This window comes from Nicotiana tabacum, chromosome 19 (assembly GCF_000715075.1).
Source record: "Nicotiana tabacum cultivar K326 chromosome 19, ASM71507v2, whole genome shotgun sequence".
In the NCBI taxonomy this organism is placed as follows: Eukaryota; Viridiplantae; Streptophyta; class Magnoliopsida; order Solanales; family Solanaceae; genus Nicotiana; species Nicotiana tabacum.
Genome location: NC_134098.1, coordinates 151,331,332 through 151,357,784, shown reverse-complemented (window position 1 = coordinate 151,357,784; position 26,453 = coordinate 151,331,332). Strand labels below are relative to the sequence as shown.

Below are 26,453 nucleotides of genomic sequence, written 5' to 3'. Positions count from 1 at the left end.
GAGGTGAGTGCCCGGGTGGCACTAAATGTGACTCGTTAATTCGGGTAAATAATTATGAGGTATTCATGTCTCGCATGTTGCTGTCAGTGTTATGAGAAGTTGAAATGAGATTTTGGTTAATACGAGGTTAATTGGCGATGTTGTAATCGATGTGCTTCATGTCCTGATATCATTATGATAATGCGGTGCTTGTAATGTTAAGATTAGTGCTATTGATATATACATTGTGGTGCTTTGTTGGGTAGTGGATGTGTTGTTAGAAGTTGTTTTGGTGTTACTCTGCCAGGTGGATAGGCCCCATTTACAAGGAAGATTCTGCCGAAATTTCTGAAAAATTTGGGAGGTTGTATATTCATATTTGTTCCGCTGTTAGTTTTGATTACTTTTTTTTTTATTTTTAAAAAATGGCTTCAAAATGTAATTGAAATCGGCTTACCTAGTCTTAGAGACTAGGTGCCATCACGACGCCTGTGATGGGATTTTGGGTCGTGACAACTTAACAGTTTGGGGGCGGATTACTCAATTTTCTTATCGGGTAAACCGTTAACCCGTTAAGAATTTTTATATTTATACTTTTACCCCTATGTATATAAAGTACTATTGAAACCCTAAATGGCTAAATCCCTAATTTTTATTTTCTAATTCTCAATTGTCTGTAGTCACCAGAGGTAGAAAAGTCATCAGTCTCGTCTCTCTCTTGAACTGAGAAATGAGAAGTCGAAAATTCGAAATCTCAATGATTAATACGTGTATATCTGTATGAGTAGTCTTGATGGTATTAAAAATTTGGTCAATACGTGTATGACAGTATGAGTAGTCTTGAAGACTCTTCAATTAAAAAATACCGTTTGATTAGATCTTAGATAGTATTAAAAATTTGGTATTGATTTGAAACTGCTTGGTATTGATTGAATGGTTGTTCAAAAAATTTCTATTTGATTTAGTCGATAAGCACCCGATAACCGCCCGATAATTGGATGGCTAGCAGATTACTATATTTATAATCTAATAACCTTAAGGCAAACCGTTAAGCGTAATTATTCGCCCGATAAGCACCTCTAGGCAAAAGTTTAGTTGAATTCAGAATTCGAAATATTTGGTGAAATTAAATTTATAATTCTATCCAATATAGATTATCTCTTAGAATGAATTTAGTCTTGTAAGGGCATAATAGTCGATCAATATTTTAGGTATATTTTTATCGTTCAACCTCTGGCGTGAAATATTCATATTTTTATAATAATATATAAAAGATATAGATAGATAAATAGATATAGATATATAAAGCGATAGTCAAATTAGTATAAGAAAAAGTTAAACCTTCACAAAATCTCTATATGTAGAATATTATGAATTCTTTAAATATATTATTTTTATACATCTATAGAAAAGTAACGTAAAATAAACTTGAGAAGCAAGATGAATTGTCCAGACTCTAAAACATTGAGATACTTTTTGACAGTTTGTAAGTAAACATCCATAAAAACGTAGTTCATAACAGAATTTTCAATAAGCCTTTATCTCATCTTCATCTTCTCCCGTTTCACTGTCAACCGACAGCCCACAATTGAAAAAGTAAACAACAAAAAAATCAAAAATATAAAAAGAGAAGAAACGATGTAAGGAGTAGTTGAAATATCAAGAAAAACTATAAAAAGAAATGGTGAAATAAAATAAAATGGAAATAATTGAAGATCTGAGTAAAACAAACCAACCCCATTTCCCCATATTTCTTTGTTTTGTCTCTCTCTCTCTCTCTAGTGCTGTCGGTGGAGTGATTAGAAGGACATAGTCCACAAAAGTGGACACACTCTCTCTCTGAAACTCAGCTTCACTCATTCGCACTCACACTTTGGGTAGCAGCTCCTGTGTCGCTTTCGTCTCGTCTAAGTCAAGTAGCCAACTGTACCTTTATAATAATTTGTTTATACACAGACATACTAACAATATCTCCAGCTAATACACACACTCTACACACCAATATCCCTTTCATATATATCTGTGTATTTATTGGCCCCCAAGAACACAGATTTAGAAAGACAACCGGACTGTTAGACAGAGAGATAGAGAGAGAGAGAGATTTGTCGGCATTGCTGCGGATCTTTCACTTTCTTGCTATTTTGGTTTCTGGATCTCTCTCTAATCTGATTTGCTCTAGTGGATCGAAGGATCTAGGGTTGAATTGATTGATTTAGTTTTTTTTCATGTGGTGGTGATTGTTAGAGCTGCCGGATCTTGAGGTACTCTTTTTGGAAATATTGATGATTTCTCTATATTCAAATTGATGAAATGAAATTGTTGAAATGTTTTGATTTGTGGGGTTTTTCAGTAGGGTGGGCTAGCTTTGACTAGGGCTTTACTTTAATCAAAATGCTTGTGATTGCTTTTCTTGAATTCTCCTTCTAACTGAACAATGAGCTAAATCTTTTCTTTTTCTTTAATTTATAATTTCTGCTTTTATTTTTCCTGGTGATTGAAACAGATCTGATCTGTAATTTTGGTTACTCTAAAAAAGCAGATCCTTAGCTTTTGTTGAGTGGCTTCTGTAAGTTGGGCATGTTGGTCGGTAACCTATCTGGCTGAGGCTGTTATCTGATTGCAAATCGATTCAAGTAGAGTAATAATGGATCCAGAAGCTGATGTTAAGGTTAGTTCTTTATTAAAACAAATAAAGACTCTACCTTTACTGTGGTTTTGCACTTTTTGTATTCGGATTGATATGATAATATCACTTCCCGTCATTTTCCAATATGGGTTTGGTATTTTGGTCAGTTAATTTGTCTGTGGTGTTCCATTACTCTGTGCTCTCTGTCACTATCAGGTTGAAATGATTGTTGTAATTTGTCAAGAACGGAACTTCAATTTTGTGCTATTTTTCCAATTGACATTCAGAAGGTATTAGAATGTGTAGATCTTTGATTTGAAGCTTAATTTGGTGTTGTTCTACAAATGATGAGTAGAAGTAGTTCTGATCTTGTATAATATTCGGTGATGCTTGAATGATAATTTTAACAAGCTTATATAAAAGTTAGGAAGTCCCTGATTGTGCTGATTTGCTTGCACAGGGAAAGTCCTTGAAGACCTTAGGTGGTCAAGTCTGTCAGATCTGTGGTGATGGTGTTGGCACTACTGTAGGGGGCGAGCCATTTGTTGCTTGCGATGTCTGTGCCTTCCCTGTTTGTAGGCCATGCTATGAATACGAGAGGAAGGACGGGAATCAATCTTGCCCACAGTGCAAGACCAGATACAAGAGACATAAAGGTATGGATGATTCTGATTTGAGCAATTGAGTTGAATAGCTTATATATCAGTCAAAATTTGTTGGCCAAGAGAAGATCTTAAGTTTTTGATTCTGGTGCATGATTGTATATGCTGACTGGCAACTTTTTATTTAAGATGGTAAAATAATGATTTTCTATCAAGAGATTGTGGATGAAGTTAACTTGTTTTCATTCTAAGTGACAGAGGACAAACTAAAAGAGAAAGAAAAAAGGTTTTGCACCTTGCTAATCTACTGAAAGATTTGAATGGCAGTTAATTAGAACAAGTCCTAGACTAATCTGATTTGAGATGTTGATGTGCTGTATTATTTGATTGTTATAGGAAGTCCTGTTAGGTAGAATAAGTCCTAGACTATTCTGATTTGAGATGTTGATGTGCTGTATTATTTGATTTGTTATAGGAAGTCCTGCTATTGGTGGTGAAAGTGTAGAAGATGGTGATGCTGATGATGGTGCCAGTGATCTTCACTACTCTTCTGAAAACCTGAATGAGAAGCAAAAAGTGGCTGACCGTATGTTGAGCTGGCATGCGACTTACGGGCGGGGTGAGGAGACTGGTGCTCCAAAGTATGATAAAGAGGTCTCCCACAATCATATTCCTCTGCTTACAAATGGAACAGATGTATGATTCACAGTTGCTAGTTTTTCATGTTATTATCTTCCACCTTTCCTTGGCTGTCTTGCCTGGTATAAATAATTGAATGAGTGACTGGATCCTTTTTGGCGTCTTACCTTTAGGTTTCTGGGGAACTGTCTGCAGCATCACCCGAACGCTATTCAATGGCATCTCCTGGACCTAACGGTGGTGCAAAACACATCCATCCACTCACATATCCAACAGATACTAACCAATCACGTATGTTCCTGTTTTATTCTACAAGTGCTTACTGAGTTATCTGTTCCTTCTAGATTTTTGAGGCTTTACTTTCAATTATTTTGGCAGCTAACATTAGGGTTGTAGATCCGGTAAGGGAGTTTGGATCCCCTGGACTTGGCAATGTTGCTTGGAAAGAAAGAGTTGACGGCTGGAAGATGAAGCAGGATAAGAATGTTGTGCCACTGACCACTAGCCATCCTCGTTCGGCTCCTCCTTCGGAACGAGGAGTTGGAGATATTGATGCTAGTACTGATATTCTGGTGGATGACTCTTTATTGTGAGTTTTTTCTCATTGGGCTGTGTTTATGTATTTTCTTGTTTCTGAGTGATTGTTTTGATAGATCATCTCTGATATCTCCCTATTACAAAGAAAAAGGAGAAGAAAACAAAGCATCTGTGTTCGCGATTCAGCGTTGTGATGGAATATTGAAGTGGTTGTTGAAGCATTCGAGTTTTGTGTTGTCCTTGAATATAGCGAATTTTCTCTAATGGTACGACTTTGTTGGTGCAGGAATGATGAGGCTAGACAACCTCTTTCAAGGAAGGTGTCTATTCCATCGTCTAGGATAAATCCTTACAGGATGGTTATTGTCCTCCGGCTTGTGATTCTCTGTATTTTCTTGCACTATCGAATAACGAATCCAGTGCCCAATGCAATTCCTTTATGGTTGTTATCTGTAATATGTGAGATTTGGTTTGCAATATCCTGGATTTTGGATCAGTTCCCCAAGTGGCTTCCAGTTAACCGTGAGACATATCTTGATAGGCTTGCACTTAGGTTAGAGCTTGTTCTTTTCTCTTCATTTTTTTGTTTTTTTTTCCTTTTTGTTTTTGCTTGTTTCCATTTTTATCTTTTATACTCAGTTTTAATCATGATGTATGATAGATATGATCGTGAAGGAGAGCCATCTCAATTAGCTGCTGTTGACATATTTGTCAGTACTGTTGATCCTTTAAAGGAGCCGCCACTTGTTACAGCAAATACTGTCCTGTCCATTCTTGCAGTTGACTATCCTGTTGATAAGGTTTCTTGTTATGTGTCTGACGATGGTGCTGCCATGTTGACATTTGAAGCCCTATCTGAAACGGCAGAGTTTGCAAGGAAATGGGTTCCTTTCTCTAAAAAGTACGCTATAGAACCACGAGCTCCAGAGTGGTACTTTTCTCAGAAGGTTGATTACTTGAAGGATAAAGTTCAACCATCATTTGTAAAAGACCGAAGGGCGATGAAGGTCAGTTTTAGTTTTTGCACAGCCTTTTTTATTTTCTGATTGTTGTGTGCTCATAATGTTTCTTGGAATCATAATACAGAGGGAGTATGAAGAGTTCAAAATTCGCATCAATGCCCTTGTTGCAAAAGCTCAAAAGGTCCCTGAAGAAGGATGGATAATGCAAGATGGTACACCATGGCCTGGAAATAACACCAGGGATCATCCTGGGATGATTCAGGTAACTTTTAGTTAATTGAACAAACATTGAATAAAACAGTACCCGAACTAGGACACCAGAATATCGAACCATGAACGAAGAAAGGCACGAGAGAAAAGCATATTGGCTAGTGATTGTTAAGCTCACACTAACCCGTCAATTTGGGATCCGAATTCGAGATTTTCCTTGGGAGGTATCGGGAAGGATTTGGAATGGAATAATATCGATTCATACAGAAGAAAAGGTTCTCTATTGATTCAAACACCGTACCTTCTTCTTTGTTGGCTGTGCTTTTTAGAACAAACGATATCAGTGTCGCTCAATTATGCTACACATGTTTGACGTTGGTTTTGCGTACTTCTAATTAGCTTTTCGCTGAAAATTCTTAAATTTGCCAGGGCATTTTCTGTTTCAAGTTCATTCCTTAGCAGGACTGAACTTAGTTCTGGGAATAACTGTATTATCTCTGTTGCTTACAGGTTTTCTTGGGCCAAAGTGGAGGGCTTGACAGTGATGGAAATGAGTTGCCTCGACTAGTATATGTTTCTCGTGAGAAACGTCCAGGCTTCCAACATCACAAAAAGGCTGGTGCCATGAATGCACTGGTAAGTTAAAAATTAGTATTTTTTTTCTTTCCGGACAATGTTGATTATAAACGGGACATCTTTTGTCATATAAAATGATCGTGCAGGTTCGAGTGTCAGCAGTTCTTACTAATGGACCTTTTATGCTGAATCTTGATTGTGATCATTACATAAACAACAGCAAGGCATTGAGAGAAGCGATGTGCTTTTTAATGGATCCTAACCTTGGAAAATATGTCTGCTATGTTCAATTCCCTCAGAGATTCGATGGTATTGATAGGAATGATCGATATGCCAACCGGAATACAGTTTTCTTCGATGTAAGTTTGAACTTCAGTGACAGCTACTGACTTATACTCTGTGAGAGGCTAGAATAGTATGCAGCTCATGCACTTTTATACTCGGATTAATTCATGTGGATCTTGGTTTGAAATTACTGTTCTTTGTTGAACCAGATTAACTTGAGAGGTTTGGATGGAATTCAAGGCCCAGTGTATGTGGGTACTGGATGTGTCTTTAATAGAACAGCTTTGTATGGTTATGAACCTCCTATTAAGCCAAAGCATAAGAAAGCAGGGTTGTTCTCTTCCTGCTTCGGTGGATCAAGAAAGAAGAGTTCTAAATCAAGTAAAAAGGGCTCAGACAAGAAGAAATCTAGTAAGAATGTTGATCCCACTGTGCCAATATTCAATCTGGAGGATATAGAGGAGGGAGTTGAAGGTATAGTTCAAACTACTAAATTTTTTCACTTCATGCTTATCGACGTTATCTTCGTCTGAGTAGTTCGCCAATCCCAGAATGATTATTCTGGTGCTTGTCCTGCTACACCTTGCTTAGCAACTCCTTTTTTAGTAAGTTAATTGGCAAGGCTTTTCTAGATACCAATAATTTTCAACAGTCACTTCCTTCTCCATATAGACTTCATCTACCTTGTAGTTCATTACTTATGATAACCTCAAATATTCTTCATGTAATTACTTCTGAACTAAAAATAGAAGATAACCTTTATGCTGTTGACTAGCTTGTAGAATATCAATCAACCAATTGTGTGTCAATCCAAAATTATTTTGGGTGTTGCTATAGGAATTCTTCATATCCATTACTTCGCTTTGTTGATTAGCTTGTTGAATATGGTTTTGTAAAATTTGTAACTGCTAATTCATACACATACTGCAAGAAGTATTCTAGGTATGCGTATACTTATGTGTGTTCTGTTGCTTGCCCACACTTCTTTCGTAAAAACAGAAAAATCAAATTGTAGGCATGTAACCGATCTTCTTAAAGAAAATGCTTGTGAAGAATTGAGAATTGATTAGCATGCTAAAATTATAAGCAAGGAATGCAACTCATCCCTGTGTATAGACACCACTTTCGTGTTTTATCAAGTTTGAGGATTAAAGGACCTTTTGTCCTCATTATGTTCCTGTGCACTCATTATTTACAGGATTATCCTATTTATTTATGCTTGAAGACCCTTAAGTCTATGTTGTGTTTCAATATATTCTTGAAGTTTTGCTAACTTCTCACATGCACTGTCTCCTCTCTCTCAATCATGAAATCAGGTGCTGGATTTGATGATGAGAAGTCACTTCTCATGTCACAAATGAGTCTGGAGAAGAGATTTGGGCAATCAGCTGTTTTTGTTGCTTCGACTCTCATGGAAAATGGCGGCGTTCCTCAATCTGCTACACCAGAGACCCTTTTGAAAGAGGCTATTCATGTTATCAGTTGTGGTTATGAAGATAAATCAGAATGGGGAAGTGAGGTAATGCTGTGTTCTGGAATAATTTTCCATAAAGTCTAGGATTGGTAGGTTTCCAAGGGGATGATTGAGTGGTTGAGTTAGATGAGTAACAACTTGGATATTCCAAATTCAAATACTAGCTAGAACACTCAATATAAGCTCATCTCCGCATTTGTGCTTATGAGCCATAGCAGGTTGCTTGGTGGATTAGTCGAGATACACACAAGCTGGACCAAAGACCACCATTAAAAAAGATGTTCTAGGATGGGTAGGAAATTGTAGATGGATAATTTCGTTGCGAGGGGAACTGTATTGACTGAACTTGAGATGACTTATTGCATAGTGTTTGACCTTCTGACAGTAAAGAAACCAAAAAGAGATCCAGTGTTAATGTTTTTAACAAAAATCATACTCCATTTCTTTCAATCTAGTGAAGGAATTGTCTTTCCCCTTTATAAAGAAAAGCTTGTCTATCCCTGCAATGAATATTAACTGCTTGTATAATATGATAAATGGATTACTGGAACTGAAACATGCTGCAACCATGCATCCCTTCAAGAAAATGATGAGCTACTTCTAGATCACTAAATTCCCAGATGCATAGGTTTTGTTACGTTATAAACATGTGAATTTCTTTTGTGGTACTACTTGTTGTAGACTCTATCCGGACCATGATGGTTGTTACTGCTATGAAAGAAATGTGTTTGAATACTTAATTTTCTTTGTATATGTGCAGATTGGATGGATCTATGGTTCTGTCACAGAGGATATTCTTACTGGATTTAAGATGCATGCCCGTGGTTGGCGATCTATATACTGTATACCCAAGAGACCTGCCTTCAAAGGGTCAGCTCCTATCAATCTTTCAGATCGTCTGAACCAAGTGCTTCGATGGGCTTTAGGGTCAGTGGAGATTCTTTTCAGTAGGCATTGTCCCATATGGTATGGATACAGTGGAAGGTTGAAGTGGCTGGAGAGATTTGCTTATGTCAACACCACCATTTATCCAATCACTTCCATTCCACTTCTTATATACTGCACACTTCCAGCTATCTGTCTACTTACTGGGAAATTCATTATCCCTCAGGTTAGCTTTTTGATCTATAAATTCTTTTCAACTTGAAAAGCATGCTTGTTATATCTTTTCTTCTTTTGCGTGTTCAAGGTTATTTAATACTCATGTTTCATTTTATCTTGCACACTTTCCTTTTTCTTTGTTTGTTCCAAAAGGATGACACTTCTCTATATTTAGAAACAATTTAACTTAAAACTTTCCATTTTACCCTTAATGTCATGATTTTATAGGCACGGAAATGTCATGGCATGTTAAGTCTTTCATTCTTAAACTTTGTGTCCAGTCAAACACCTCCACATTCTTATATGATAAGAGGTCAAAACACCTTCACATAAAATGAAATGGACGGAGTAGAGTATTGTATTTGCTAAAGCTATGGTCTCCTATTTAATTCGGCTGATGACTGATACTTCTGTTCAAGCAAACTGTCAGTTGGCCTTAAACTGTGTATAGTTTTCTAAACTTGGAAAATAATTTGAATACAAACGTAACTAACTGCATAGCATTTCATTAAATCACATTTAGCATACATTTGCCAATATATTGTTTAACAGGGTTTTATGGAATCTTAATTCTTGCTTTGCAGATTAGTAACCTTGCTAGCATCTGGTTTATATCCCTCTTTCTTTCCATTTTCGCAACTGGTATTCTGGAGATGAGATGGAGTGGTGTTGGAATTGATGAATGGTGGAGAAATGAACAGTTTTGGGTCATTGGTGGTGTGTCAGCTCACTTGTTTGCTGTCTTCCAAGGGTTGCTCAAAGTGCTTGCTGGTATTGATACCAACTTTACTGTCACATCCAAGGCATCAGATGAAGATGGTGACTTTGCCGAACTCTACTTGTTCAAGTGGACTACTCTTCTTATACCCCCCACTACACTCCTCATTGTAAACCTGGTAGGAGTTGTGGCCGGCATCTCATACGCTGTCAACAGTGGTTACCAATCATGGGGTCCACTCTTTGGTAAATTATTCTTTGCTTTCTGGGTGATTGTTCACCTTTACCCCTTCCTCAAAGGTCTCATGGGTCGCCAGAACCGGACACCCACTATTGTGGTCGTATGGTCTATTCTTCTGGCCTCCATTTTCTCTTTGTTATGGGTGCGGATTGATCCCTTCACCACAAGAGTTACTGGACCAGATGTTCAGGAGTGTGGTATCAATTGCTAGAAAATAAACCTCCCAAGTTTTGCATGCAACTAGCCTGAAGGTTATTGAAGTACCATTTACTCAACCATGCAAGCAAACAAACTCGAGATGCTCTCTAGCTGCGTAATCTATCATCGTTTTCATCGGAACTTGGGTGTGTACCTGTTATTAGTCCATGTCAAGTTTACTTTATTTGTGCAGAATTTAGCCATGTAAAAGTTCCTTGTCGATCCAAGATCAAACAACAAACACCAAGTTCAAAGTTTGCTCTGTTTTAGGTTTTATTTTGTATTGCCCCGTATTGATGGATGCAATGTTGTAACTTATAGTGCCCTTAATGCTCTCGTGTATTTATTTATTCATTCAAATTGTGTTGCAATGTCAGGACTTCAAAGATTATTACTTATATGGTAAAAAATTGTTTTCCTTTTCTGAATTCTCTACAGCGTTGAGTATCTTGTTTTAACTATGGTAGTAATTTCTTTATCCAATCCGAAAGTTATCTTGGCAGAGATCAGAAAACTTTTGAATTCCAAATTCGAGGAGCCACATTTATCTTCAGTTTAATTTTTAAAACAATGTCAAATTTCTATATTGGGCATTTTTTTCTCTTTTCGGACCTTATATATCTCCTAAATGACAATTTTCTCCTTAAAACGACTTAAGTTAAAGTGAGGAATAGTAACTAGTAAGATGTGATACTGGAAGTAGTGTCAAGATAAATTCGAGACCCATCATTGTAGTAATATGAATTCGAGGGCCTTGTGGATTCCATTATTTTTTGCCAACATCAAGATTATCATAATAGAGGAGGATGACTTAGCTACATTTGAGTTTATTGGTGTAAAAATTGATAACACTACTAGTAGTACTACTGTTTTGCCTTTTTTGGCCTTTCTCTACCAGACTTTTCACTTCAATCATAACTATCCCAGGCCCCAGTATTTAACTAAGCAACAAGGTTCACATACTAGTTGCTTCTCAATAATTTCATGCATTATCCCTTTTCAGCATTGATTTTGGTTTTCTCCACTCTATTTCTTCTTGATCTGGGAATTCAAAATTTTGAATAAAGGAGCTTTCTTGGAATAATTGGATCTATAAATCCTTCCTTGTTTTTCAATTAGTGAGGCTGATGGCTTATGCTTCTGTTGTTTCTCTTGCTCAAACTGTAGACCAACTCAGTTCCAGAATCTCAGGTTTGTTTTCTGACCCAACATTAGAATCTCTAGCTGGATCTCTTGAATATTTCAAAGGCTTTCTTGATGACAGTAGCAACAGAAGTTATCACCAAGAAAAAATCACAGTTTTGGTTGGAAAGTTTAGAGATGCACTAAATGAAGCTGAAGATATCATTGAACTTAAGATTTGTGAAATTCATCAAAGGGAAAGTTTGAGTGGTATTGAAAACGCAAGTGAAGATTTACTAGCAAGTTTACTACCAGTAGTACAGAAGATTGAGATAACAAGGAAAGAGTTGGCGCTGAGTCTTGAGACTTGCACTAGCTATGGCAATGACATTGAACCTGCTGATGATCATTTCAAAACTCGGGAATCTATGCTTGGAAGTCCGTCTAGACGTAGTTTTAATACAAATGCTGTTGTGGGTCTTGATGATGATTTGGAGAAGATCATAGAAAGACTACTTGGGTCCTCATCCGAGAGAGAAGTTGTTGCAATTACAGGTAGGGTTAATTTGATGTATGATCCTTCAACTTTACCCACTAGAATAGTAAAGTCACAAAACTAAATTCTGCTCATAATAAAATTAGAACTTTAACCACTATAACAATAGTCAGTAAACTATTTTTTGTCACATTGAAGTAACTAAATTTACCCACGATAACAGTAAAGTTACCTTGACAGCTAGGTTTTGTTTTTATAGTAGGTAAAAATTTACTGACTATGTTCAGTACTTTAATGTGACAAAAGTAGTTTTGTGACTCTATTGTTATAGTGAGTAAAGTTTAGTGACTTTGCTTTTAGTGGGTAAAGTTCAACTGCTTTATTTTTGGAATGGATGAAGTTTAGTAACTATGTGTGAGATCAACCCTTGCAGGTATGGGTGGTATTGGCAAGAGACACTCGCTAAAAAAGCTTATGATCATCTTCATGTTAGGTCTCGCTTTGACATTCATGCGTGGGTTACAGTATCTCGAGAGTATGAAATGAGAAGATTGTTGTTAAGCCTCGTCTGTTGCATTCCAGGCATGGCTGATAAATTTCTAGAGAAGACTGAGGATGAATTAGCAGAGTTGTTATATGGAAGAGTAAAGGATCGAAGATATCTTATTGTCGTTGATGATATTTGGAGTACCAAAGTTTGGGACAATGTAACAAGATGTTTTCCAGATGACAACAATGGGAGTCGAATCATATTAACAGGCAGGCTTAAGGATGTGGCCACTTATGCGAATCCTGATAGCCCTTTGCATGAGATGGGGGTATTAAGTTTAGATGATAGTTGGAAATTACTTTCTATTAAGGTTTTTGGGGCAAATGATCTTTGTCCTTCTGAATTGGAGGTTATCGGGAAGCAAATAGCAGAAAAATGTGGTGGACTTCCTTTGGCAATTCTGGTGGTTGCAGGGCATCTTTCTAAACTTGCTAGGAGAAGCGAAAGTTGGATTATTGTTGCAAAGACTGTAAGTTCAGTTGTTGCTAATGATCCTGATAAATGCCTAGGAGTGCTTGGTATGAGTTACAATTACCTGCCCAACCACCTCAAGCCATGCTTCCTGTCTATAGGGGCTTTTCCGGAAGACTTTGAAATTAAAGCTCGGACATTGATCCAAGTTTGGGTTGCTGAAGGATTTCTAAAAGCCGAAAGGCTCAAGAGCTTGGAAAAAGTTGCAGAAGAGTGTTTGGAGGATCTTAGTAGTAGAAATCTGATAATGATAAGAAAGAGGAGGTTTAACGGCGAGATCAGAAGTTGTGGCATACATGATTTGTTGAGGGACTTGAGCTTAAGAGAAGCTCAGAAAGAGAAGTTTCTGCATGTGACATCAATTCGATATGTCTCAAACTTTCTGGCTCAGAGGCATGAGCGTCGTGGCTTTAGCTTTCTTTCCGACATTTCTCTGGATGATTCTAGTGAGTTATCATCTCAAGTTGTTCGATTGATGTTTTTCTGGGGTAAACTATTAATACATGCTCCGCCTCATAGGCAAATTTCCTTATTCACGAGCTTCAAACTTATCAGAGTGCTGGCGATTTTTTCTCATTTGTTTTCTTCATTCCCAGTTGAGATAACGCAACTAATTCATCTGAGGTACCTTTGGATTCGATCAAATGGTAATCTTCCTGCATCAGTGTCTCAACTTTATAATCTGCAAACATTGGTATTTCAACAGCCGGAATTATACTATATGTACAAAACTTTAATTTTGCCTCGGGAAATCTGGAACATGACACAGCTGAGGCGTCTGCGTCTACTGAGTGGCAACTATCTGTCTAAGCCTAAAAGAACTGATGAAGGAGCAACAGACACCGTTTTGGGGCTGAGAAATCTAGAGGAACTTTCTCATTTATGTTTTGCTAGTTGTACAGCGGAAGTCTTCTCATGCCTTCCCAATATACGTAAATTGGGTATTCTCGATGCTGCTTCAGACGATGCATCTGAATACTTAAAAAATCTGGTCCTTTTGGGGAAACTTGAAACGTTGAAGTGCGTCTGCTATGGTCAAAAGCGGCTCTCCTTGTCAAACTGGTGTGCTTCCCTAACATCTGTTAAGAGGTTAATATTATCTGGTTGTCTTCTGCTTTCTGAAGACATGGCAAATCTTGCTACATTGCCCAATCTTGAAGTGCTTAAACTTAGAGATAACGAGTTTGAAGGTCAGGCGTGGACACTAAGTGATGAAGATGAGTTCAATCAGCTAAAGTTCCTACTGCTTGCTGAGCCGTGTCTAGTGAACTGGGAAGCCGGTAGTTTTAACTTCCCAACTCTTCAAAAATTAGTATTACGGAAATGCATACGTCTTGAGGAAGTTCCGAATGATATTGGGGAGATATGTACATTGGAGGTAATTGAATTGATCTGCTGCAGCACTTCTGCTCAGAATTCAGCAACAGAAATTCGAGAAGAACAAGAGAGCATGGGAAATTCTTGTCTTGATGTTCGTGCTTATGGTAAGTTTGTAGAAATATCAGCTCAATATTTAGCATTTGTTTCAAATTCTGACTGCTCTTGATATGAAGTATTTCATGAAATTACTCCTTGAGATGCTCAAAATTCTACAAACTAATATTGATTAGATTATGCCCCTAATATATGAGTAGGCTGTTGCTTGCTACCTTTGGATCTTCTTTTTTGCCCCTCTCCTCATGCTATAATAGGCTTTTCTACTTTTTGGATCTTCCATTACTTGCTGTTTACTGACTGATGAGTTTCTCTCTTGCAGCTAATGATGAATCTTCGTCGTTGTTCGACTTCTGGAGAGCTGTACTAGATTGAGTTTGAGAAATATATACTAAAGACTGAATGCACCACCTTGAAAGAGAGTCTTGGAGCAACGTAAAGTTGTATAGGTCACGGGTTCGAGCCGTGGAAGATTGTCTACATCACACCCGTGCGGCCCCTATCCTGAACCCCTAAGTGCACATCTTCTTATCCTAACCATAGGATGTGCCTATAGGATGCGCCTGTTGTGCTACATACTTAGTTATGCGCATTGCAATGGTTGAAAATATATTGTAAATGACTGGATGTTGTTATTGACTATGATTTGGATACTTAATTAGTCAAGGATCAATAAATTCCTCGATCCAATAATCAGTGAAATCTGTAAGGAAAATAATCGCTCATTACAATTCGAATCAACATATACATAACACATAATAATAGTTATATCTATTAATTGACACTCTTCGATTCAACTTATTAGTATACATAAAATTATTAATCTAGTCGAGATTGAACAACTGATTTCGTCAAAGTATAGTTATAAAGTTTAGCTTCTAACAAATCAAACCATTCTCCATTTGGATATATGTGATCATTTATCTCGAGGTATAAAATATTATCGATGATCGAGGCGAAGTGTAATATGTAACATATATTCCTACTTAACTATAAATTAACATATATGTATAAGTTGTAAAATTTGCTTAGGTTATATCGTGAAGTCTACTTTCTTATGAATTAAACAACGTACGATTTAAACATTCTTATTTCACTTCATCTGAGCAAAATTAGCAAAGATCGGAAGAAATCATAATCGCTAAATATACATTCTACCCAACTCTGCGCTAATCTAGAATGAGTATGTCGTCGTTGTATATTAGATTGTCTTTGCAGCAAATAAAAATGTTCACCCTTTGAAAACTTGCACTTCACTATACAGAACGGTTAAGAAATGTCAAAAATGAATTTTCTACCCCACGATTTCGATACTGTAATTGATTTTTTATTTCATAATTAAATTATGAAAAATTTAGAGTAACGATAAAGTAGTCTTTCATGTTAACTGTGAGTCACGGGTTCGATCCGTGTAATTAGTCATTCATGCTTGCATCAAGAAATGTTATCCACGGAGTATTTTGACCATGTGTAAACGTGTTATGCTTTTTTTTTTTTTTTTATATAATTAAATTCATCCCTCACTTAAAATATACCTGATGGTCAACGTTTGAGACGATCATTTTAAAATGGAAAGCAATTCTCAACTAAGATTTGCTTGTGTCTCGAATAATTCTGAAAAACTCTTCCTTCCAAAATAAATAAACAAACAAACAAATAAATAAAATTACCATTTTGGGCAAGAAGTCTGAAGTCCAATTCTTAAGTAAAGGTTGGCCCGTGTTCTCCAAACGATTGACAGGCAAAAGAGAAAGTAATAAGCTCAACCATCTGGTACATTGCTTCTTGATTAAAAAATCTCATTTGTCAAACAATTTTGGACCTCAGAAAAAAACTACGTACATAAAAATCCCAAAATGTGTTTTCAAGAATCTACATCAGAAAGATTCAGCCACCACCCCAACTGCTCTCTACCCCATCAATTTCCCATAACAAAGGCCAAAAAAGAACATAATGGTGGGAACTATATCTGGGACTGGAAGATCATTAGCTGAAACTCACTCTTCTCCATGTTTATGCTTGAATCCTAGTCTTAACTCAGGCAGCTTTAATTTCAAGACTAATGGGGAATTGGGATTTTGGAGAAGCTTAAAGGGGAGGAAGCAGTTGAATTTAAGCAGCAGTTTCTTGGAAGCATGGTGTGATTGGAAGTTATCCGCAAAGATGATATCTTTGGCTGTAAATGGGGTTTCAAGGAAAAGACAGAAGATTGGGAAATTCAGTGTTGTTGGTGGGTTGGAAGTGGAGGATGATGATTCAGGCGAAGATGTTAAAAATGTGAGAGCTTTGTTGTAAATTCTTACTTTTAATCATGTTTATTACTACTACTACTACTACTAGGAATTAGACCAGAATTTCCAATGTGAATTGTATAGTGATCAATTTGTGACCTTTATTAACTGCTCAAAACATGATAGTGGATTCTTTATATTGATGAAAAATAGCTTCTCTTGTCACTGACATTAATAGATTGTATACAGAGCAATCTTGTCTAAATGTTGAAAATTTCCTGGTTTTCTGGTGGGTTATACATCCTAGGAAGAAATGTGAACGGATAGAAAGTAGATATAAGTGAAGTAAGGGGTATGGTCAAACAGGAAATTTATGGTTAAGGGGCAGTTCGGTGCACGAAGCATTCCGCGTTCACACATGGTCGGGGAAGGGCAACATCCAAGGGGTGTGATGTAGGCAGCCTACCTTGATGGGGTGTGATGTAGGCTGCCTACCTTGATGCAAGCATCAATGACTGATTTCACATGGAGACATCTTTAACGTTGCTCCAAAGCTCCCCTTCGAGAAACTTACGGTTGTGTTGTGTAAATTGACGGTTTTTACATTTTATTATAGATTGCTCTCATTGGGCTCTAGCAAAAAACTTGCCAATTTATACTTTATAACAACGGTTTGAAGAATGTTGGAAGGCAGGGGATGAGGTAGCTCAATAATATAAATTCATCGCTTAAATTGTCTTCTGGTCTTTTCTTTTTGTCAAATGGCTTTCACTACTCCTTTTGTTGCAGAGCCAATCGATTCCTCCACAGGTGCAGTTTAGCTTATAATTGCGAAAAAGTCAACCTTCTTTAAAGTAAAAGATATCAACTGGAATTATGTGATAAGTAGTTATCCTGAACTTTGACTCATTACTACAGTGCTCTCTTTGTTGATTCTATCACTTGATTTTTTGGTCATCCATTAATTAAAAACTGTTGAAACTGTTTTGTCCTCGTTTTGCTGTAACTATAGGACTTCAAGGTGAACTGTGCCCAATTTCTTTTTGCAGTTCCGTTTTCATTTGATTCATATTGAACTCCTTAAGTGATTGGCATTTGCAGGAAATAATCAATGTTATCACTTACAAAGCTGTACGGACTGTTCTTCAACAACTCTATGAGATGAACCCGCCACAGTACACATGGTTTTACAAGTAAGTTTAGATTTCTTTTCCTCTTAAGGGTATATCTATAATCCAGATAAGATGAACCCCTAGTTTTAGCTCAATGATTCAAGTTAGCACTTAGGCTGTTGATGTTATAAAAACTGTTAGTTTAATCCAATTTAAACAAAATAAAATGAGGAGAGATAGATGCAAAGACCAGGACTGCAGCTGAGACAGTTTTATGCTTCTCTCGTTTTCCCTTGCTTTTCTATTTTTCTATTTTATAATTCTATGAGCATTTTATCTTTTGAGCTTTTCTATGTTTCTCCTTTTATAGTGCATTTTATTTTTCATTTAACATTCTTCGGTTGCCTTGAAACTTTATTTTTTATTTTTTATCTTCTTTCTTCCCTTGCCAAGATATCTGTTGATCTTGATTTATATGGAAATTTGGAAAAATCTTGTCCAAGCTTGCTTTTCCACTTGAAAAGTAACACCAAAATTCTCCTGGAGACTCGTATTATAAATCACCCATTCTCGAGAGTATACCTTTTTAAATTGGATTATACTACCACTTTTGCCAATGTAAAACTTAGTATGCTCTGATTTGGAGCCGCTAAAGGGGGTGACTGAATGGTCGAAGAAGTGGAGTAACAACCTCGGGAAGCTTGGTTCAAATCACAGTAGAGGCGATACTAGGTAAATTCTTCTTGTTTGTGCCTTGATGGACAAAGTTGAGTTACCCAATATATACCTGCTGGTGGGATTAGTCAAGGTGCACATAAGCTAGCCTAGACACCACTGTTAAAAGAAAAGAAAAGAAAAACAAAGCTCCAAACTGGAAGTACAGGGTCTAGAGTGTATCACCTTATAAAAAGTAGCAAAACTGCTCTTTCTTGAAAACATTTTTAGTCTTTGTCGAAGAATCTTGTTTGTTCAATGACATCGAGAGATATGAGCCTTTTGATAGTTTTGTTCATTAGTTGTTTCACTAAATTCTTTGCCTTTTTTTTTTACAGTTTTATAGTAAACCACGTGCCTAACACCGGGAAAGATTTCCTTCAACAACTTTTCAAGGTAACAGTAGATAGTGATAAATCTTCTTTCTATATGGAAAAGGTGATATGCGGCAAGGATTTCCCCACGTCTTCCGCATCCAATAAAAACATGATTTCAAGGAAATAGCACCATAATAATGTCCCTTTAGGTTTAAGGATAACTAGTCTCATATTAGCTGAGTTTTGCCTTTTGTCTGTATTGTTCTGTGTGTCTGATAGTTTCTAAAAGTTTTGCAGGAAAAGCGGGAACTTGCTGAGAGGGTGATGATAACGCGTCTTAACCTTTACAGCATATGGATGCAGGTATGCCACCTTCATTTTAGCTACTGCTCGATTTAAATTTTTTCGCTCCTTCAAAAGTAGGGCGTTTGTGAATTATATATATCTTTGTTCAAAAGCACTCTATTGGCAATCACCATGCACTGCTTAGTTGGAGTTAGTTCTTTATGACAAGCTAATGGTTTAATTCATGGCAAAAGGAGTACTAATCCCTATTTTCTATCTATCATTTGTCTGCGTTGTGTCGTGGACAAGTGGCGATTTGCTACTGAAACCCGGTACGTTTTCAACTGCAATGATGTAGAGAAAAGCTAATGAATATTTTCTGTTGGATGTAGAAATGTGATCATGCTGAATTATATAATAGAATATCTGATCAGAACGTGGAACTGATGCGTGAACGACTCGCTCAAACTGTTATATGGCTATCTGAAGATGATGAGATTGCTGGAAGTTTGGATTGATTAATGGGAGTAGCTCTCTTTGGTGGTTTTGCCCTTACTTTATCCTTTAGTCTTGATAGGCAAAACTGTTCTTGGTGGTTGTCATTGGTTTAAAGTACTAATTTCAGCTCCGGATGTGGAACCATATTCTCGACAGACGGTTGTTGCGAGTGGGCGGAGGAATGGAGGATGTGCAGTGCGTCCTGTTGAGAAATATATCATGCTTTGATCTATACATCATCCATGTATGACCTGAACTTTTATTGTTCTGATAGGGATGAAGTATGTACACCTATCATTTTTCAAATACTTCCTTTTTTAGCCTCTATGTATACTTAATATTGTTAGTATGTATTACAAAATATGTTATCAGCAGTCCTTACATTGCTTTAAATATTGATTTGCATAGTGCATTGGTAAAACCTGCTTAACAAAATCTGTTGAAAGAATAGAAATAATATGAAGCATACATACTTTTGCTAAGTCTTGTTCTACAGTTCCATTGTCCTGTAGATTAGGTTTAAATGCAAACCAGAACAAATAGAGACTGACAAAGAAAGAAGTTTACTCACTTCCTAGTACATATATACTTAAGAGAAACAGATCAACTTGCGAATTGCCTAGCTCAAAGGATTTTAGAAAGAATAGTTTATTGAAAGACTTTATACTATGATTTCTCACCTGCAACAAAACATAGCTCTATGTGTACAGGACGTAAAACGGACCAAGTATACTAGACTAGTCCGGATTCTTGTACTCTGACATTAAAAAAAATCTAAAATTAGTTACGAACTTTATCATCAATCTGTCGTTGAATTGCTCATAGCTAATAAAATTTCTTGATAATATATTACTAATGCATCCCTAATAAGATTAACGACGAATTTTTCTGTTAATTAGCTACAGAATTTATCCGATAGTTAATTCGTACTTTTTGGTAGTATGACGCATATACGAGGAAAAAAAATAACGGAAAAGGGTCAGAAATGCCCTTAACGTATTAGAAATGACTCAAAAATGCACTCCTTCCATCTATGGGTTCAAATTTACCCTTAATATTATTTTTAGGCTTAAAAATGCCCCTCTTAACGGAAATATGACATGATATTGATGGACATTTTAATTAAACATGTAGCATTTATTTAGTCTGAAAAAAAGTGATTTTTTTTACAAAAAACTGAAAAAAGCAAAAATATTTTTTTTCCAGTTTTTACAAAAACACTGCTTTAAAAAAAGCTAAAAAATATTTTCTAAAACAATATTTTTATAAAAACTGAAAAATAATTTTCTAAAGCAATGCTTTTGTAAAAGCTGGAAAAAAATATTTCCTCTTCTTCTTCTTTCCTTGTTTGTCCATATATTTTCTCAGTTCATTTTTTATATATTTTAGTTCTTCTAATGAGTCAGTATATCAAAACTGAAATATTTTCGTTTTTCTCAGTTTTTAGTAAAAAACAATTCATTAGTCTCGAAAAATGTAGAATTTATTTAGTTAAACATGTATTATTTATTTAGGAATAGATTGGCTTTCTGAGTTCTGAAAAAATGGCATTTTAATTAAATATGTAGCATTTATTTAGTCTGAAAAAAAATAATTTTTTTTTTACTAAAAACTAAAAAAAATAAAAATATTTCAATTTTGATGTACTAACTCATTAGAAGAACTGCAATATATAAAAAATGAACTCAGAAAGCATATGGAGTTATGGACAAACAAGAAGGAAGGAGAGGAAATGTTTTTTTTCAGCTTTTACAAAAACATTACTTTAGAAAATTTCTTTTCAGTTTTTTTTCTTCAGTTTTTACAAAAATATTGTTTTAGAAAATATTTTTCAGCTTTTTTTAAAGCAGTTTTTTTTTTTATAAAAACTGAAAAAAAATATATTTTTATTTTTTGCAGTTTTTAGTAAAAAAGAAATTCATTTTTTTCCAAACTAAATAAATGCTACATGTTTAATTAAAATGGAAAAGGATCAGAAATACCCTTAACGTATTAGAAATGACTCAAAAATGCCCTCCTTCCACCTATGAGTTCAAATTTACCCTTAATGTTATAATGCTCATCAATGTCATGTCATATTTTCGTTAAGAGAGATATATTTTTAAGTCTAAAAATAACATTAAGGATAAATTTGAACTCATAGGTGGAAGAAAGTAACTTTTGAGCCATTTCTAATACTGGAGGCCATTTTCTGAAAAAATCAATATTTATTCTTGGCAGCCTGGTTTCTTACGTGATAAGAACAATGCTCGCCCTATAACGCTGATTTGGCTCACGTAGACAGACCAATGAGCACATGGTTCTTGATTTGGAATTTTCGGGGGTACACTTGGGATCGGAATCCAATGGCACGAGAGGATAACCTGACAATTTCATACATATCCACTGCATGCAACCTCAAACGTGTCAACACAACATAGATACCAAAACATCATCATATATATCCCTCATTAAACATACGAGTATTACAATTTGTAATGTGTCAAGTGCCAGTTGCTCTTCTTGCATCCTCCCACGTATCCCCTCCCCCACTTTGCTCTCGCCGCCTAAAATCACTACTAAAATCCCTTCTGCTCCCGCGAGTTTTTAACACAACACAAAGAAGAGAAGAGAAAGAGCTAAAGAAACGAGAAGGGAAAGAAGAAGAAAATGGCAGCTGTGGAAGAACCAATACTCTCTAGACTAGACAGACTTGACAATATTGTGAGTATACAACTTACATTTACTTCTATATATTTGCTGTGTCACCTTTTAGATTTTTTTGTTTTTGGCATTTTTGATGCGTGAGACGTGCAATTTAATTTTTGTAGTACGTATTTCTACGCTTGTCTAATTAAGGCAAGTTATAATTAGAACTAGCAAGGTCTTGAATTGTTTCTTTCATTTCCTGCCTTTAAGTTGGTAGATAACCTGTATTCCGTAATTCTCCTATGTTGATTTCATAAAAAAGAGTGGAACGTCTTTGAATTAAAAAGAATAATACTGTATAAAAAATAACTTTGCACTTAAAAGTACCAAACCGTGGCAAAAACGTGAGGGATAAACAAGGTTTTGGGTTGGCTTCCGACGTACTTAAACTGGTGTGTGTTACCCCTTGTTATGTTATTTGATAATCTCTATGATTCCTCTAATTACTAAAACAAAAATTAGTGGTAAATTTATTTTACGCGAGTATATGGTGAGCGGTTTAGAATTTGAATAGAAAAGCAAAAATGAGTTGATATATTATTTATATATGCATTCAGCTCAAGAAATTGGAGGAAGTTAGAGGAGGTGACCATTCCCCAAAGACTTCAACGGCGTCAAGCGAGACACTAACGAGCGACGGGCAAACTTCATCACTGGATTTCTCACCACGAAGCATGGAGAAGCATTGTCGCCCCATAGACGACGTCATTACAGAGACGGAGCACAAGGGCACACTCATTGAGAGGCTGCTCAATGTAGAAAACAGGGTGTTGAATATGTGTTTGCAGTTAGAATCAGAGTTGGAGATTATGAAGAAGAAGAAGAAGAAGAAAAGAGAAGAGAATCTTGTTATAGAAGAGAAGAACAAGTCACCTTATAAGAAGGGTCTGAAAACCTTTGTTAAAGCTTGTGTTAAAGGGAAAGGTATAGGGAAACATAAACATAACAAGGAGTGAGATCTTTGTGGAATTCTAATGATGTTTTTGGTATTTGTTTTTTTTTTTTACAAATTTCTTTGTTGTGGTTTTAAAAGTTTTAGCTCCAAAAATAGTGGGATGTAATGGAGCAACCAATGTGACAATTTTGGCAGTTTGAAGTATGCTGGTTTTGTAAATAAGTTTGAACTTAACGTAATTAATGCGCTTTAATGTTTCCCAATTAACTCTAAAAGAAGTAGCTCATTTTGACAAATACCTCCTTAGTTTGATAAATTAATCAAGTAAATGCGTTCTCTTTAAGTTTTCTTTTCCAGGCCTAGCTCATCCCTTGGATATTAAGCCGATCTTTTGTTTTTATTTTCCTTGTGCAATTGCAATTTTGATGAATAGTATGGTAGATATTACTACTACAAGAAACACATACAAGATAGATTTGTTCCACTATAATATGTTAGATTCTTAACTATGTTTAATTTGGGGCTGGGTTAGGCTGCTTTATAAGCTATGTCGTATGTACTGGTGATCTGGTCTTAGATGTTTGCTTAGGTCCAATTCATCGGGCTTAGATCTGCGGGCCAGGCCCGTGAAAGAAGTTGATTTTGCTTTCTTGGGTTCTTGCTGTTTGGTGATTTTGCAGGCTTCACGGATGTGGCAATCAGATATGGTCTTGTTGATGGATCAAATAGCACATGCTAGTCAATTTTCGGACTGGTAATCGAAAATAGTCAGCATTTGTAAAATTATTGAAAAATAGTTATTATTTTGCTGAAACATGAAAAGTTTCAGTATAATATGCAGGATTATGGAGCTCCTGCGTATAAACTTCAATCTTATTATATTGGAACTCAAACATATAAACTTCTCGCCTATTGTGTTGAAACTTCAGCACATTATGAAATTCAACACATTATGCTGGAAGTTCGTTCGAACTTTAGTATATTATGTTAGAATATTTTTGAATTTTTAAGGGTATTTTTGTTCAAATTTTATCTTTATAAAAAATAACTAAATTTCGATTACTTTTGAAACTGTGATTATTTTTCAATTACCGCATTTATGGTTATGTTTTATTTTTGAAGTGAAAAAAGTTAAGTTTGTGTGAGTGAGCTTGGTTTTTGTCCTTTTCTTTTCCTTTATTCCATATTAATAAGTCCTATATTACTGCCAATTTAATATGAATGGATGAAGTGAGTCAGGCTTAATTAACCAAGAATTTAAATTACGTATAAGGTTTATATTAAGTTAACATTGAGGATTATTTCCTAGCATGCAGTTCTTTTGCTTTGCATTAAAAGTAATCTTATTCTCACCCTTCATTATACTCGAGTTTTGAATCTAAAAGTGAACATCACGAAACCAATAGCTAAATATATATAAGTATACAAACTTATTTCCGTACATTTTCATTCTTTTCATTTTGCTTAACTCATTTTGTATTATCAATTACGAGAATTTATCATGAGTTGATAAGTTTTACGCTGACAGTCAACCTATCGCAACCCTACTCCTTTATTCGACTTTGAGATCGACAATATGAACAAGTTCATGCCTACGGAATTAAACGTATTTCTGTACATCATGAGCGCAAATTCCAATCGACCTAACTCCTTGGCGCTGACTATATATTATGAAGTCTTAGAAGGTCTTTGAACACCTTGAACGTCTTACGAATAATTGATTTTATAGCCTTGGAAGCAGAGGTGATTTAGGAATTGACCATTATGAACTCGGGTTCGAGCCACCAGTTCGAGCCACAAGTGAAGAAACTCCAATGTAGTTGGTCATAAATACGTATATTTGAGTTTTTGCAAAATAGAATATCGGTTTAAAACTTTAAATGTGCATTTCAAGTGAAATGCTGGTTAAATTTCACTTCAACTTCAATTTCAAATGTTTTTTTCCCCTCAACTTCAACTCAAATATTGTCCAGATGCTTACTCTTCACAAACTTGTAGTTGTTTTCAGCCTCAAACGCCTGCGAATTTTCACTTTAGTTAAAAAGGCAATTTTAGCGCAGATAATCAGAATATGTAACAAGAAAGAGATAAACTAGAAGTAAATATATGATGGGAATTCTTGAGATTCTCCACCCAAAAACATGCTCCTCTTTTAATTCTAAAGCCAAAATATATTCTATATGCCCTTTTTTCGTCTCAAGAGCTAAATGCTGGCATTCAATTTTATTTTCCTTGAATATTCTCGTGGATTGATTTAAAACGGGTCTGAGAAGGCGAAAAAGAATGAAAATGACAAACTGTTTTGTTTGACTTTAGAGATAGGTACAAAAATTCTTTACTCTTTATCTTTTTATCACTTTGTGCACTTTCAAAGAACAACATTATTTCAGGTGTGGAATTTAGTGTTGAGGAGGTAAACATTTTTCTAAACCTGATTTTATATCAAATCAGCAAATCTTAGACCCTTGAGCTATTGAATTATTGTGGTTTTGCATGATTAAATAGATGTATACCAAAACCATCTAATTTCTTAAATTTGCAATACTCTCCTCCCTTTCACGTTTTAACTTATTTCCGCAAAGACTATTTGAGAACTTAGTCACTACGATGATTTTTTTTTTGTGTACTCGTTTAATTTTTGTCTTAGTTTCTCTCATATTTTATCAATAAAAATAAAAGATATTTGTTGATTCCATTTATTCGACATCTGATCTCTAATTAAAGCTAAACGAATCTCAACCATCTCATTACGTAGTTAAGAAATTATTTTTAATTCGCTTTGCCATAAATTTCACCAATACATCATGCACTCTTTCTTTCTTTTTTTCTTTTTAATTCTTTTTATGAAAGATCCTTTTTTTTCCTTTTCATTTTTGTATATGCTGCCTGTCATAAAGTGGCGCTAGTTCCACTGCATCACGTCAATATTGGCCGGCAATGTAAAGCACGAATAATGCTCTATCTTTCGATAATTCATCACCGTCCATAAAACAACATTCGTTCTGCTTCATCTTCTTCTTTTTTTCCTTTTTAAATTTCTTTTTCTTTGTTTATCCTATTTTTATAATAATACCTTAAAGACTTTGAGAAGTACCACTTTACCTTTAAAAAAATCTACAAGTTCTTTGACAGCTTGGTTTAGTTTGACATTAAATTTAAAAGTAAAACTTTCAGTAATATTAGGTTAGTTTTGTATTTTCGAAAAAAAAGAACCAACTGATCACTCACATAATATTTATCTTTATAGAGATATATATTTAAAACTTTATAAATTTTAAGCCATGGAAAAGTTGTAAAGACATATTTCATTGTACTTGTTTGAGTTTTTAGAACTATATTGAAGTTATACTAGTGATATTTGTTGTTTTAATCATTTAGCTCAGTTAAGTCATAAGGTTGTTGTTTGACTTGTGAAATTGAATAATTACATGGTGAAATTTATCATATACAGATTTTTCAATTGATTATACATTCATCAATTTATTCGATTATT

The 26,453-nt window shown here is 35.4% G+C and overlaps 4 protein-coding genes across 6 annotated transcripts; all 4 read left to right on the top strand.

The window, feature by feature from the left end:
- The first annotated feature begins 1,690 nt into the window (after window positions 1-1,690).
- On the top strand, window positions 1,691-10,575 carry LOC107809423 (cellulose synthase A catalytic subunit 3 [UDP-forming]). 2 transcript variants are annotated; one of them, XM_016634067.2, is made up of 15 exons: window positions 1,691-2,240; window positions 2,519-2,647; window positions 3,066-3,261; window positions 3,683-3,903; window positions 4,020-4,137; window positions 4,225-4,435; window positions 4,670-4,936; window positions 5,045-5,390; window positions 5,470-5,607; window positions 6,066-6,191; window positions 6,278-6,490; window positions 6,626-6,890; window positions 7,733-7,935; window positions 8,651-9,001; window positions 9,576-10,575. In XM_016634067.2, the coding sequence occupies exons 2-15, from the start codon at window positions 2,624-2,626 to the stop codon at window positions 10,158-10,160; spliced, it is 3,264 nt and encodes a 1,087-aa protein (XP_016489553.1). In that variant the 5' UTR covers window positions 1,691-2,240; window positions 2,519-2,623; the 3' UTR covers window positions 10,161-10,575. The 2 variants fall into 2 exon arrangements, with proteins under 2 accessions (XP_016489553.1, XP_016489545.1); XM_016634059.2 differs by having other exon boundaries at window positions 1,917-2,240; window positions 2,483-2,647.
- Window positions 10,576-11,067: 492 nt separating this feature from the next.
- LOC107809438 (putative late blight resistance protein homolog R1B-14) lies at window positions 11,068-14,910 on the top strand. Of its 2 annotated transcripts, XM_075238905.1 has the most exons (4): window positions 11,152-11,338; window positions 11,412-11,824; window positions 12,199-14,270; window positions 14,543-14,910. In XM_075238905.1, the coding sequence occupies exons 3-4, from the start codon at window positions 12,308-12,310 to the stop codon at window positions 14,593-14,595; spliced, it is 2,016 nt and encodes a 671-aa protein (XP_075095006.1). In that variant the 5' UTR covers window positions 11,152-11,338; window positions 11,412-11,824; window positions 12,199-12,307; the 3' UTR covers window positions 14,596-14,910. The 2 variants fall into 2 exon arrangements, with proteins under 2 accessions (XP_016489563.1, XP_075095006.1); XM_016634077.2 differs by having other exon boundaries at window positions 11,068-11,824.
- A 1,046-nt stretch (window positions 14,911-15,956) lies between these two features.
- On the top strand, window positions 15,957-19,751 carry LOC107809449 (chaperonin-like RbcX protein 2, chloroplastic). The gene is made up of 5 exons (XM_016634086.2): window positions 15,957-16,497; window positions 17,553-17,644; window positions 18,616-18,673; window positions 18,892-18,957; window positions 19,272-19,751. The coding sequence occupies exons 1-5, from the start codon at window positions 16,174-16,176 to the stop codon at window positions 19,395-19,397; spliced, it is 666 nt and encodes a 221-aa protein (XP_016489572.1). The 5' UTR covers window positions 15,957-16,173; the 3' UTR covers window positions 19,398-19,751.
- A 2,146-nt stretch (window positions 19,752-21,897) lies between these two features.
- LOC107809415 (uncharacterized) lies at window positions 21,898-23,223 on the top strand. The gene is made up of 2 exons (XM_016634048.2): window positions 21,898-22,080; window positions 22,623-23,223. The coding sequence occupies exons 1-2, from the start codon at window positions 22,027-22,029 to the stop codon at window positions 23,019-23,021; spliced, it is 453 nt and encodes a 150-aa protein (XP_016489534.1). The 5' UTR covers window positions 21,898-22,026; the 3' UTR covers window positions 23,022-23,223.
- The last annotated feature ends 3,230 nt before the right edge of the window (window positions 23,224-26,453 follow it).